The 13252-nt window shown below is 37.4% G+C and overlaps 4 protein-coding genes across 8 annotated transcripts; 2 read left to right on the top strand and 2 right to left on the bottom strand.

Annotated features, from left to right (window-relative positions):
* Positions 1 to 925: 925 nt before the first annotated feature.
* Positions 926 to 2762, top strand: LOC104821480 (CRAL-TRIO domain-containing protein C3H8.02). Of its 2 annotated transcripts, XM_010552383.2 has the most exons (7): positions 926 to 1176; positions 1336 to 1488; positions 1581 to 1727; positions 1818 to 1970; positions 2068 to 2190; positions 2355 to 2435; positions 2566 to 2762. In XM_010552383.2, the coding sequence occupies exons 1-6, from the start codon at positions 1048 to 1050 to the stop codon at positions 2430 to 2432; spliced, it is 783 nt and encodes a 260-aa protein (XP_010550685.1). In that variant the 5' UTR covers positions 926 to 1047; the 3' UTR covers positions 2433 to 2435; positions 2566 to 2762. The 2 variants fall into 2 exon arrangements, with proteins under 2 accessions (XP_010550685.1, XP_010550684.1); XM_010552382.1 differs by lacking the exon at positions 2566 to 2762 and having other exon boundaries at positions 2355 to 2561.
* Positions 2645 to 5639, bottom strand: LOC104821481. Of its 3 annotated transcripts, none has more exons than XM_010552384.2 (5): positions 5445 to 5639; positions 4927 to 4996; positions 4511 to 4644; positions 3568 to 3975; positions 2645 to 3287 (listed from the first exon to the last, which is right to left on the bottom strand). In XM_010552384.2, the coding sequence occupies exons 2-5, from the start codon at positions 4951 to 4953 to the stop codon at positions 2873 to 2875; spliced, it is 984 nt and encodes a 327-aa protein (XP_010550686.1). In that variant the 5' UTR covers positions 4954 to 4996; positions 5445 to 5639; the 3' UTR covers positions 2645 to 2872. The 3 variants fall into 3 exon arrangements, with proteins under 3 accessions (XP_010550686.1, XP_010550687.1, XP_010550688.1); XM_010552385.2 differs by having other exon boundaries at positions 4927 to 4991; XM_010552386.2 differs by lacking the exon at positions 4927 to 4996.
* A 2277-nt stretch (positions 5640 to 7916) lies between these two features.
* Positions 7917 to 11165, bottom strand: LOC104821479. Of its 2 annotated transcripts, none has more exons than XM_010552381.2 (5): positions 10690 to 11165; positions 9891 to 9939; positions 9384 to 9779; positions 8759 to 9102; positions 7917 to 8470 (listed from the first exon to the last, which is right to left on the bottom strand). In XM_010552381.2, exons 1-5 carry the CDS (start codon positions 10774 to 10776, stop codon positions 8255 to 8257), a joined length of 1092 nt encoding a protein of 363 aa, XP_010550683.1. In that variant the 5' UTR covers positions 10777 to 11165; the 3' UTR covers positions 7917 to 8254. The 2 variants fall into 2 exon arrangements, with proteins under 2 accessions (XP_010550683.1, XP_010550682.1); XM_010552380.2 differs by having other exon boundaries at positions 9891 to 9957; positions 10690 to 11162.
* A 444-nt stretch (positions 11166 to 11609) lies between these two features.
* On the top strand, positions 11610 to 13189 carry LOC104821478 (glutaredoxin-C1-like). Its single transcript, XM_010552379.1, has 4 exons — positions 11610 to 11908; positions 12457 to 12545; positions 12716 to 12814; positions 12906 to 13189. Exons 1-4 carry the CDS (start codon positions 11805 to 11807, stop codon positions 12989 to 12991), a joined length of 378 nt encoding a protein of 125 aa, XP_010550681.1. The 5' UTR covers positions 11610 to 11804; the 3' UTR covers positions 12992 to 13189.
* Positions 13190 to 13252: the final 63 nt, after the last annotated feature.

Below are 13252 nucleotides of genomic sequence, written 5' to 3'. Positions count from 1 at the left end.
TTATTTATATTCCAAATTCTTTTTATCTAAATATAAAATCACATCAAATAATAATATAATCTTTTAAACTTATTTTTCTAGAAAATATACGCATTTCTTATTACTTATAAATAAATATATATATATATATATTTATTTATTTATTTATTTTAAAAACTAATCTTTATAAATAAAATATCTCTTTTTTCTATTTTTTATTATTTTTTAATATAATTTTGGAGGGTTTTGAAGTAAATTTGGTGATAGGTTCAAATGAAATTAGAAAAACTGTTTTATTTTATTTAAGGGAATAGTCGATATATTTATGTTATTTTGACACAATTCTATTTTTAAATTATTATTTATATTAATATTTTTAAATTTGTTCATAATAAAATTATATTTAAATATTATAATTTTAAATTTATTGTAATATTTTGTAATATATTTGTTTTATTTATATTATAAAGGGCTTCTTAGATATTTGAATAGGATAGATATGTCTCTCACAATAATAATATTGTGATTTTATTATAAAAAATTATATGATTTGTCTGGGGCTATATATTTGACTTTTTTTAATTCTCATGTTGATTGATTAATGAACTTACATTTCGATAGTCAATATATATTATTTAACATATATATATATATATGTGTGTGTGTGTGAGTATGCATGTGTTATGCATTTTCGCATAAGATATATTTCGTAAAATATAAATTAAACGTACACATTTTTTTTCATAAAAATGTAATAAAATACATAAAAGTAAGAAAACAGGTTAAATACAATGTTTTCAAATATAAACTTAGTAAATGGCCGTTGGGATAGGAAATATCCAATTTGAAAAGGGTTGCAAACCGGAACTAAACTAAAAATTTAAAAGTCGAACCGTACTGACCGGACTCAATCCGACATTAACCGGCCTCTAGTTCAGTAGCTGACTTTCAATTGCGACTCCTCGAGTTTATCTCGCAATCGGAATTTGGAGCCAAACTCGGGATTTTGGGACCTCGACGTCTCTATAATCTCGATTTTGTTCCCGAGCTTCGAATTTTTTTCCGGCAATGTCGATTCGTATCGGATCCACCCTCGTCGCTGTCAATTTCAGGAACTCGACGAATTTGTCGCGAAATCAACCTCGTAGCTGCAGGTTCTCCGTCCGGAGTTGTTTGTCCGATTCTGACCAGCGCAAGGTTCTTCCTCGTTTTTCCTTTTTTTTTTCTTGGTTGCTACAGGTGAATCATGGAAACGGATGAACGTCGTTATGCTATTGTTATGAATCGAAATATGAGGTGTAGAATCTACGAACTTTCTGCTTTTGATGGTATGCTTGGTTTCTACTCGTCGTGCAGCTAGTGTTTGAAGTCAAAAAAAGGCTTGCAAGAGATTATAGTATTCTCCCTCTTGGCATGAATGGAAGAGATGATGAGGAAATGATCCTCTGGTTTTTGAAGGACCGTAGATTCTCAGTCGAGGAAGCCATTGGAAAACTCTCTAAAGCTATTGTATCCTATCCACCGTTTATCCTCCTAATTCCATTACACAAACTTGTTCTGCTGGTTACCACGCCCCTGTGATCCTTACCAGAGAGCTTCAGAGATGGCGCCAAGAGTTCAAGGTGTCTGAACTGTCTGAAGATTCTGTCAAGATCGCTGCCGAGACAGGGAAAGCTTACGTGCATGATTCTCTAGACACGAGGGGCCGACCAGTACTTACTGTAGTTGCCGCGAAGCACATTCCCGGGGAAAGTTCATGTTCCTTTCTTTACTCATACTTTGCTGCGGTCTCTTCTCCAGTCATAGATGTCTGAGAATTTGGACATTTGGTGTTGCAGCTACTTGATCGTATCGAGGACGAAAAGCTGTGTGTATTCTTGCTTGAAAAAGCTTTAAGCAAGCTACCAGCCGGGCAAGACAAAATACTTGGTCTGTTTGATCTTCGTGGATATGGTGCCGAGAATGCAGATATCAAGTTCTTGACTTTTTTGGTATTTGTTATTTTCCTACATGCTTACGGTTTGGAACTTATTGACAACGACCAGTTCGAAGATCTTACAGTGTTTCCTCCTGATATCCTTTTCGCAGTTTGATGTGTTTTACTGTTACTATCCGAGCCGGTTGGATGAAGTCCTGTTTGTGGATGCTCCGTTTGTGTTCAAGCCAATCTGGCAGTTCGTCAAGCCATTGGTGAAAAGATACGCCTCTCTCGTAAGTCTCTGCCGCAGTTCATTTGAGTTCATTCGGATAGTTTTTTTCTCTTGTCAGAACGATGCATTCACTTGGTGGTTATGCTTAATCATCTTTTCGTTGAAATGATTTCATCTCATGGTAGACCAGTTTCAAATACCAAGCTTTGGCCCTTTTTTTTGAAGGTGAAGTTCTGCTCATCCGAGACTGTGAGAAAGGAGTACTTCACTGATGAAACCTTGCCGACAAGTTTCAAGAACTGATGGGTTATGTTTTTTTTAATTATATCATCATTACAAGATCTAGAACTAGATACTGTAATCTGATTCTGGTATTCACAGGTTTGGTTTCCCTGATATTCTGAAATCTTTAAGGGTAAGATATTACTATTACCAGGTTTGAGTCTTTACACTAAGGGTAAGGGGCTCTCATGGATCATGCCAAGGTTGAACATCAACAGAAAGAAGCCTGAGTCTAGAAAACAAACTCAAGAAACGTGACAGGGACCAACAGAACAGCAAAGCCTCCTAGAGTCAAGAATCAAAATGTGTTACCAACAAAAAAAAAAGATTACAATTACAGGGCAAACCCAACATGAAGAACACAAAAAAGGTTGGGCCTTTGCAATTTCCTGGTCTAAATTTCCCGTTGACTGGATCCAAGAATCCAGAAAACTAGGTTCCAGGCTCAGGACATTGGATCATTATATCAGATTAGCCCTCTTCAAGAACCGGATAGTTCTGCAGTAATAAGGCCATATTGATTCCACGAAATCCAGGTATTTCTCAATAACCCACTTTTGTAGCAACTTGAGTCTGGTTCTTGCAACCTCTTTGTAATCCATGTTCTTGATGGCCACCACGGGCCGCAACACAAAGCCTAGGGCGTCTTCTTTGAGTTTGCCTCGGATGATGTAATTGTAGGCAAGAATGGCATAAGCTGGTAAATTTCTAATGATGTTGATGGTTTGCTTGAAGCAGAAGGCGTATAAAGCACATATCCCTTGGAACATTTTGACATAAAGAGCGACAACCAGAGGCCCAACCACCCACAATGGCATCAACTCCTTCGATACTTCTGCTCCATAAATTGAGTTGACAGCTACGAAACCTGGGACACTGCAAATGGACAAGGAAAAAAGTTATCAGTACAAATGTCGGATTCAACAACTCGAGAGAAAGGAGTGTACCATTGGCAATCTGGTGAGACCAACACATCCCATGCATTGAAGCACATGATGTTTCATTCATTGATGCATAGTTTACTTTCTCTATATTAGGTTCATATACAAATGCTTTGGCATATCTGCAAGGATCTAATCAGTGAAAGGGTGTGCATAGTTTCTCCTCTATATCACCTAGTCAACAAAAGAAAAGATGACTTAACACCGACACTTACACTAAGAGCAAGGGAATCTTGATCGTTGCATCTAGACTCCATAACCGGGACCAGACTGTTTTTGCACTCTGGACGCTTTCCATCTTCCGGATCTCTGTTTCAGTTTGAGTAGCTGACTTTGTCGTTTGAGGTAGTTGTTCCTCCAAAACTCCATCAGTTTCTCCAGCAGGTGATTGAGTGTGCAGTATCATTAACCACTTCTTGAAAAGCTTCTGAATAGATGCTTGTCCTGTAATGGAATCCTCTGTTTGAGAGGCATATGAAAGTGTTCTGTTTTCATCATCATCTGGACGGTAAGATACTTTAACCGAGTTATTGGAAACTTTTGTTCCACTCTCACTTCCTCCGGCATCGCCATTGCAGATGCCACCTTTGAAAGATGCAACTCTAAAGGGTTTTGCCTTCAATCTAACAAGGCAATACCCAAATTCAAATTCAAGGAATGGACAAGAACAAAAACAATGTATACAAATGATTGCATTAATGGAAAAACATGAGGAAAAAAGGCTATTAACCATTATATATGTAGTAAGTGACAAAACAGAAGTACATTATGCAAATAATCAATATACAATGGAATGCATATTCTTAGTGCTCATAAAATTAGATGGGAAGGTTGGCATGCCACTGCAAAAAGGTTATCTAGGGCTACCTCACACTCACAACTCATATATTAAGCCATATCTCAATCTCAATCACACACTTGCACCAACATAACCCATGTAACGATTGCCATTTATTTCTAAAAGAGGATAATATGCAAACATTTGGATACCAATCCATGAGTAAATCACTCCACAAGATATCTGAAATAAATGTTGGAAGAACATATTTCCATTCTACTTGCAAGAGTAATGGGGAAGACCTGAATGTAGAACCGATCCATACATCTTGTATCCAAACGTAAACAAATGCATGTGCTTGTCAAGCATATAATTCTCACCTTACACCACACGTCTGTTTCAATCGTAAGTGTTTCTCTTTACTCCCGACGAGATGCACCTTTGTAATAGGTCGCTTTGGAATCAAGCCTTTGCTCCATGTTGGTGAACTCCGAGGAAACAGGATATGTGAACCCTAAATGATAATAACAAGATAATTCAAAAACACGACAGTGAAGTGAACAACTTTTGTTTCTCTATAGTTACAGGTACAGAGAAACTAATGGAATAACACAGAAATGTCCATGATTCTTATGTTTTAGGATTCACACTTCAACCAACACTACATACATGTGTAGGAACCTTAATTGATCATAGGTTCAAATCAGTAAGAGAAGAATCTGACACAAGACAGAAGCACCGTCAGATGCTAAAACATAAGCAAGGCCTAAGAGTTTTAAGATTTCAGTGAAGTTACCTGCAATTTATGGGTTACCAACACCATTTTCCCCAGCTGAGCACCAAATCATCTACTCAAAGGACCTAATCTGGCAAACATTCACAATGCTATTCGCTTTACATGTTCGAAGAAGTTGGTATAAACATTCACCAAATCCATCAATTAATCAAAGGATTAAGCGATTATGGAATCCGTAATCCACATTACACAGGGCTAGGAAAGGTTTTATCTCACGTGAAACGCAAATCCCTACGGAGAGAAGCAAATTCAGAAATCACAGGACCTCGGCACGAAATTCATGTCCAAAGAAAGTTCATTTCAGGATTTTCTAGTCATTCAAACGCCTTCCCTACCAACGCCATCAGAAATCTTGCGTCCACGGGGATAACAAATTCACACCCGAAAAACTTCCCACTATTTCTCACTAAAATCAAACAAACCCACCAGAAGAAACGAGCCAAATTCGCTGAAAAGGGGTTGAAATCACACAACTTTACCCCCGAATTCGAGAAAGGAAGAAGAACATAAGCACCGACCTCAATCATGAGCTAGGGGTTGTCTTCGAATTTGTTCGTCCGTGCAAATATGGGAATAACGAAATTTGCAGATGCTGAAGCAGGAAACGGACAATCCCTCTGCTGAAGCTTCAAATTCGAAGCTTCGAGGGGCAAAAATGGAGTTTCTTCAGGGGAAAGAGGGAGATGGATGGATAGAGGAGGAGAGAAATCAGGTGAAAAGTTTTAGGAGGGCTTTTATACCAACAAAGAAACTGTTGGTGGCGATAACGGGAGAACCAAGACGACGCCGTCTTGTTTAGATGTGGACGTGGTGGTGGTATTGGAAATTAAAAACTACCCTGGCTTTTTACCTATTCGGTAAAATGTAACTTAAAATGAGATATCGAGTAATATAATAATTACCGATATGTTGGGATCGTTTGACCTGGTTCAGCATAATTTAGGTTAAAGTTTTCTATTTTATAAAAAAATTATTTTCCTTAAATTTATATTGAATTCGGTTTTATTATATTTTTATTAAGATTTAATTTTTAATGATACATTTTTTTGGTAAAGGATACAATTTTTTGTTTGTAAAAGGTTTTATTATTTTCATACATTAGTTTTGACTTAAAATTAAAATTCACTTTCTAACAAAATCAAATACAATTAGTTTTATATTTCATTTTCCAATAAGGTTAATATCATCCCATTCAATTCGATTCGTTTTATATTCCCCAAGCGAACCTAAATATATATATATATATATATATACACATATATATCATTACTTGTGATTTTTAAATGGTCCAAAATGAATGTCATATAAATACACCTGTAATATACAACATATTCTTATTGAAAAAAACAAATGGAAAATATATATCAAATAAAAAAACTGAAATGGTATATATATGATAATTTATAAAATAAAAAATGGAAAACCGTTACAACCCAAATTATAAAAGGAAAGTTAAAAATAAAAAAGTTAAAACTCGATATTAGTAAATGTTAATACCAGAGACCTTAATGCTAATAAAGATTTTTTTTTAATCACGGTGGGAGCGGATCACGTGGGTCTGCAAACAGTTTAGGCAAGTTGGCAAATTGTGTATCGGGCAGCTGCCCGAAGACCAAATTACCTCAGAAGAGGTCAACTGCCCGTTGCCCGAACTTGCACCTTCATGGTTGCCCTAGAAAGGAGACACCTCCGTTACCTTCTCTCTCTATATATACATACTTACGCTTCCCCTTTCTTCCTCATATCTTTACGTTGAATTATTTGCTGCCCCCTTTTCTATTCTCTGCTTTTGCTTTTAAAGGTTTCTAAGATGCAGGATTCGATCCACACGTTGAATCTCTCTTTATACACACACACGCATATATAGGTGTATATATATCTATATATATGCCTGTATATGTATATGTGTAACATAGGATTTACATGATTGGGTTTGGTTATGGATCTTTTGGACGTGATGCTTGAGAAAGTTTCTGGTCAAGAATTTGAATGTTGGTCCATGGTAACCAATCCTTTGTCCGGGCTGTTTTTTTTTTTTTTGTGTGTTGATGACCCTCTTTTTTTTTGTGAGAGTTTTGGGTATATTCTCATATTATATATATATATATATATATATAGCATAGCAGAAGTTAATTAAAACATAGATTTGGCCTTGGTGTCGTAATTATACCCCTATGTATATGTGTATGTATATGTTAAGAGGTGCAAAACTTCCATCCGCATGCGTCGTTTTTACGTGGGCAGAGCGGCCATCTTTTGCGCAGATTGATAATTCTTTTAAGTGCCTTCCGTATTACAAGTCGGATATATGTATACATAGGTGGTCGGACTTAGTTTTTGTCATACTAAGTTCGGTCCTTTTGTATTTTATTGGCATACAAATGGCTCTTCATTCAATTATTCTCCAATAATTTATTTAAGAGTAAAATAATATGCAAAACATATTTTTACAATGATTAGGGATAGGCAAACCGGATTGGGACAAACATGAGGAAGTATATTCACTTGGATTTCTCTGATTTTGATAGATACAGTTGGGACGAATGTTTTGTGAATTATCGGGTTATCAAAAAAATTATTCTCCAATTTATTCGTGACAATGGTTAGGGGTGGGCAAACCGGATTGTGGTTATATTTATTAAAGATTATAACTGAATAATACAAGGCTAAATGTAATTACAATACAAAAGAAAGATATCAGTTAAACAAAAAGTCCGTACCATTAGTCAAAAGACAATGTTTATGTAAGCATTTCATGATGCTGGACTGATTAACCGATTTCATTCGGTTAATAAGTACCATGATTCGGTTCGGTTTTTAATAACCGGAAGAAGAAATCTATGCCTACATGGTTGTACAGAAAGAAGAGGTTATTTGTACCTTAAAATGGAATACTCAGAAGACATTATTGTAATTACATTAAAAGCCATATATTCATCAGTAACTCAAAAACCAAAATTCAGCACTTCAGATAAAAAAGAGTTCATATATATATGGGAGTTTTAACCCAAATTTTTTTTTTGATTTTTTTACCAAAACTCTTGGAAGTTTAGTTCCAACACTGGAAAAACTTGGTCAAACAGCTGTTAGAACGAGGACAAGAAGTACAAGAAACAGATAAACAAAAGTAACTCCTACAAGGAAACAGATACTGTCTAGATTCCTACCGGCCAAAAAAAAAATAAACCCTTTTTTGCATTCGAATCCAAGTGATAACAAGGTCCGGACTTTACCCCGAAAACCAGAGACCAGAATGGAGCAGTTGAACCATAGGAAATCAAGTAGATGTTTTTATGCTAAAGACAGAGAGAAACAAGGAATGGTCTCATCAAGATTCGGGTTGGTTTGTGGAGGGGGGAAACCATACGAGGAAGCTTGATATAGACCAAATGCATATGACCCCAAGAACCTGCAGCACATTCAAAAGGGTACCCAACGACTTCTTTATCGCCAGATTGTGTGCTGTTGCCTCCGCTCCTTTCACCGTGAACGACAATGCTGTCACCAGCTGTGCCGCCCTGTTCAGCTGATGCAGTCTGTATACCTGTTCCATTCACAAGGGAACGATTCATCCATTGTATACACTGGCATGCGTGTGTATAAGCCCGATATCCAAATCAAAACATCTAAGCATGATCTTCTCAAGTATCGTACTAGCCAACCAAAAAAAAAGTATGATCATATGATTTGCTAGCAGCGTAAGTGAAAAAAGTCAGCTCTTTGCCGAGTGATTCAGTTTCAACCATTTAAAGATTTGTTTGACTGTTAAGCAGCTATGCCACAGAAATGAAATGCTGGGACTTTCTTCAAGAATCAAGAATGGGCACCTCACCTGAAAGATGATGGGAATGGCAGGCCACGATGGTGAATTCCGATACCTAGCAAGCTGTTCAAATGCAAATTGAACAACAATACCAACGAGGTAAGGAGCAAGAGTAGCTGATGCTGCAGGACCAGTCCATGGCCAGACAAAGCCCATTGTCACCATTGAAATCACAAGACTAAGCACTAATGTAGCAACAGACGAAATCCTTTGCCCTAATTGAGAAGGCCCAGTTCGGTAATCATTCGCATCAGAATTTTTCCTGGGTGACCTTCTCAAACAATCGATCATCAGAAGAAAAGCAGCCACTCCACAGTAGAAAAGAGCCTCGGTGAAGAACAATATTAGGAAATCTGCAGGCACAGCGAGAAAGATCAATGACCAAAACAAAACAAGAAGCAAATTCCAATACCTCGATCCATAGAAAACAACAGGTTTAGACTGAAGGGCTTGCTGCCAAATTCAAAAAAGTTCCACAATCCATATTTTTCATTTCACATCATGCTAGATCTTGAACAATTTTTCTTTTCTTGTTTTCAAAAATTTCCTCTTTCAGTTAAGCAGCTTCATTACACTACATTTGGACAAGAATCAAGATCTTGAGAAGTAATCAAAAGGGAATTGCAGCAGCAACCTGTCAGCAACGAGTCTTCAAACACGGCTGAGATTATTCTTCGTAAATAAATTGGAGGAAAAATAAAAGAGGCGACCAAGACAGCAGGTCCAATGAACCAAAGCACGCGTCCACGTTTGCTTTGCACTTCAGAAGCCACAACAACATCCTCTGCTTTGGACAGAGGGTTGTAAAATGAAACGAAACCAGGTTTTCCATTATACCGCTTGAAATGGACAGACGATGAAGTACCATCTTGAGCTTCTGAATCAATTTGATGACTTACTGTCTCTTTATCAACGAGTGTATGTTCAATGTGTTGAAACTGTTCTTCTGAAGTAGCACGAGGCAAAAATGGTGCCTTTCGAAACTCTTCCCTTGATTTCTGGTCTCCAAGGGGCATGTGTAGAAATTTAACTGCTCATAACAAAGAAAGCTGAATTACCATTGCAAATTCCGCTCTACAAAACTCACATTTTAAGGATGGAAAGAAAAGACAAAACAGATACATGAAGAAATAAAAGGCACCTTTATCATTTTCACGGTGCAGATATCGGTAACGGTGAACATCAGTTGGCTGCCTTGATAAAGGGAACTGGAATTCAGTAATCGTTAAATCAGAAAAAATATTTACAAATGAAGTATTTAGCAAAACAATAAGACATCCGATAAACAGAGAACGTCTCAAAGAAAAGATCTGTATTCTACAAATGGAACAAACTCTGTGATATCATTTTACAACCAGTTAGCCTCAGAAAGATAACAAGAAAAGAGTTTGCATGGTACCAGTTAGCTACTACTTAGGATGCCGACATTCTCTCTAGTTCCAGTCAAGTGAAAGTGCTTCAAAACATAAGCAAAGACTTAAAAAAACAGTTCCAAGATTGCAGGAACATATAAAACGGGGAAAGAACTGCTTCAATGTCTGCCACAACATGATTGACAACCAAAGATCCTATCTGGTAGAGACATGTTGGGCCAATCCAGTTTGTGTCCTTGGAAGAAATGAAAAGATACAAACAGAGAGAAACAAAACTCTCCCAAACTCTCAAAATTCTCCCCTTAGTACCAAAGCTCATCTACATTCGTAGTCTCAATGTCTCGACCTTTCCATTATTTACAGAATCTAACCCAAAGCAAAGCTCATCGACACTTGTAGTCTCAGTATCTCGGCTTCAAATTCCGTAAGTAAAGCCAATGAATAATCTCAAGCAGTATCTGTAGGCAATGATGATTTTCGAATTTGGCTAAAGAAAGAACATGGTAAATCTCGCGAACAGCTAAACAACATTGAAGAAAAATTTCAGAAACCAAGGAAGATACGTACCTGCAGAAAGGAATTCCCTCGTCGAGAAGGTGAGTTGAAGTAGGTAATGACAGAAGAAAGCGAGGACGAAACAAGGTTAGCAGCCATGGCCGGTGGCGGAAGCAGCACACAATTGACGCTTAAACCCTAGACGAGCGACATGGGTTTTATCTATTCAACGAAAAAGTGAGGAAATTCCATGAATAAACAGGCAAAGGAGAGATCTTTTTTCTACTTTTCTCCCGAGAAAGCGAAGCAGAGTGGGAAGGGGAAGATGGAATTTTTAAAGGGTTCGGAGAAATTGAGGGGATTGGGTAAACTGGATTAGGAGGAGGTTTCTCAAATCTTCAGATTCTTAGAACAAATCTCCATCGTACACGGACCTTCCTGCAGGTTTCGCTTGTTCCAGATTTTTTGTCTCATGTTCTGTAACCCTTTCGACAACAAAGTTCGTCCCTTTCCACTTCGATTCACTGTTCTTTCTTGTTTACAAGAAATTGTAACAATCTACTTCCCAATCAAATCCATTGCAAGACTTCCTCAAAATATTAATTTTTAATAATTTGCTACCCATCAAGTTTTTTTTTTTGTTACTCGAACGATTCTACTATTTATCGTGAATCAAAAGGATTTGAATTTATATATTGTAAATAAACAAAGAAAAGAACAATCTGTAACAGAAAATATCTCAAAACCTTACCCAAATATTTGTATTTATAAGGCAATGCGTATATACAAGTGAGTGACCTAATCCTTGTAATGTTTTGTTACTAGGAAATCACAATAATATGGCATCCAGTTTGTATACGATAACGAAAAAAAAAATTGTTGACAAAATGCATTATCATTTAATAATAGTAATAATAGAATAATAAAAGTTTTTGTTCCTCACAAATTATTCTAGACGGGAATAAAATAGAATATGAATCGTAACATCAGTCTCCTGGCCTGCCAAATTTGAAAATCTTTAAAAAAAAAAAATCGAAACGGAGGGTTGTCAAAATTGAACATCTTGGAAATTCGATTCCCTGTTTGCCAGCGACCCAGACACGAAAATCGAGCGGCAAGACACCTGTTGAATCTGTCCTGACGGCTTCTGCAGAACCCTAGACTGGTTCATATATACGAAGATAATAATGGGGTCTATGATCAGTGCGAACAAGAAGACGAAGGAAGAGATGGAGATGGCGATGAACAAGGCTAAAGAGATTGTTGCCTCTCACCCAGTTGTTGTCTTCAGGTTCTGTCTCTGGAATCTTCCGCCTTTTTCATCAGTTTTCCTTGTCTTATTTAAAAGCTCGAATTTTTCCATCTGGGTTTGTTAGATTCCGTGGCTATTTTGTTCTGGAAGTAGTGTTGGATCGTGTCAATGGCTGAACAGATTGAAGTTCTTGAAAGAGAGGTGATTTGATGGAGGGGCTGTGGCAATTACTGCCATGAATTTGGTTGCGTATTAGGTGTTCCAAATTCGCGTTGACATAACGGAACTTTGAATCCGATTCTCATCTCAGAACAATGAATAGGGGTTTTTCAGATTCTTTGGACGAGTGCTGGTGTGAATCAGTTTTGAAATCATGCGAATCCCTAAGATGAACAGGTCAATACGGAATTTTGAACTGGATTCAAGTTTATTATGCTGCTAGGGACTGTGAGTTCATATGTTCATCGATCTGTCTCCTCCTCGGGATTTCTGTGTAGCGTTATCATTCCTTTCACAATTTGTCGAATTGTTGGGTGTTAAAGTAAGATGCTTGATCTCCTCTGTTATGGCATCTTGTTCTTTTGCAGTAAGACATACTGTGGTTATTGCCAGAGGGTCAAGCAATTGCTCACTCAGCTTGGAGCAGATTTCAAATTCCTCGAGCTCGACGAGATGGGTAAGGAATGAAAGCCCTTTTCTCGCTTTGTCTCGATGGCTTGTTTCTTGAGCTTAGAACTGAACTCTAAAGGATTGTTTCGACTTGTTAATGTTCATGTTTAAACTCCCCGTCTGTTTAAAACAATGCACGAACAAAGAAGTCGGTTTCTGATTCTCTTTTTGTACAAGGTGATGGGAGCGAAATCCAATCGGCACTGTTAGACTGGACGGGACAGAGGACAGTTCCAAACGTTTTCATCAAGGGAGAACACATCGGTGGATGTGACAGTAAGACAAACCAGTTCTATCCGAGTCTACGCCCAAAGAACGAACTGAATGATTCATTCGACTCTTTTTTCGGGTTTTGGTTTATTTGCAGGAGTCATGGAGAGTCACCAGCAAGGCAAGCTTCTGCCACTCCTCACTGAAGCAGGTGCTCTCCCCAAAAGCTCCGCTCAGCTCTGAATCTGAAAACTTCACAGAGGGAGAGAAATCCAACACAAAACAAAAATAAAGAACCCTTTCTCTCTTCTCTGTCTTAATCTCTGCTAATACTACAAAAGAGCTTGTAATGGTTCACATTATCTATGTGCTTTGTTCTTCACTTCTATCTGAAATTTTCCGACAGTGTTCTGTTGAAATAAATAACTGGTAAAATGCTGAGCCTCCTTATTTTTTAACCTTACCAGTAAAAAAAAAGGCTGAAGTAAAAGAGGGGGGGGGGGG

The sequence above is a fragment of the Tarenaya hassleriana genome, unplaced genomic scaffold (genome assembly GCF_000463585.1).
Source record: "Tarenaya hassleriana unplaced genomic scaffold, ASM46358v1 Cleome33, whole genome shotgun sequence".
Classification (NCBI taxonomy): domain Eukaryota; kingdom Viridiplantae; phylum Streptophyta; class Magnoliopsida; order Brassicales; family Cleomaceae; genus Tarenaya; species Tarenaya hassleriana.
Note: the sequence above shows the minus strand (reverse complement) of the source record. Positions and strands in the feature narration are given on the sequence as shown.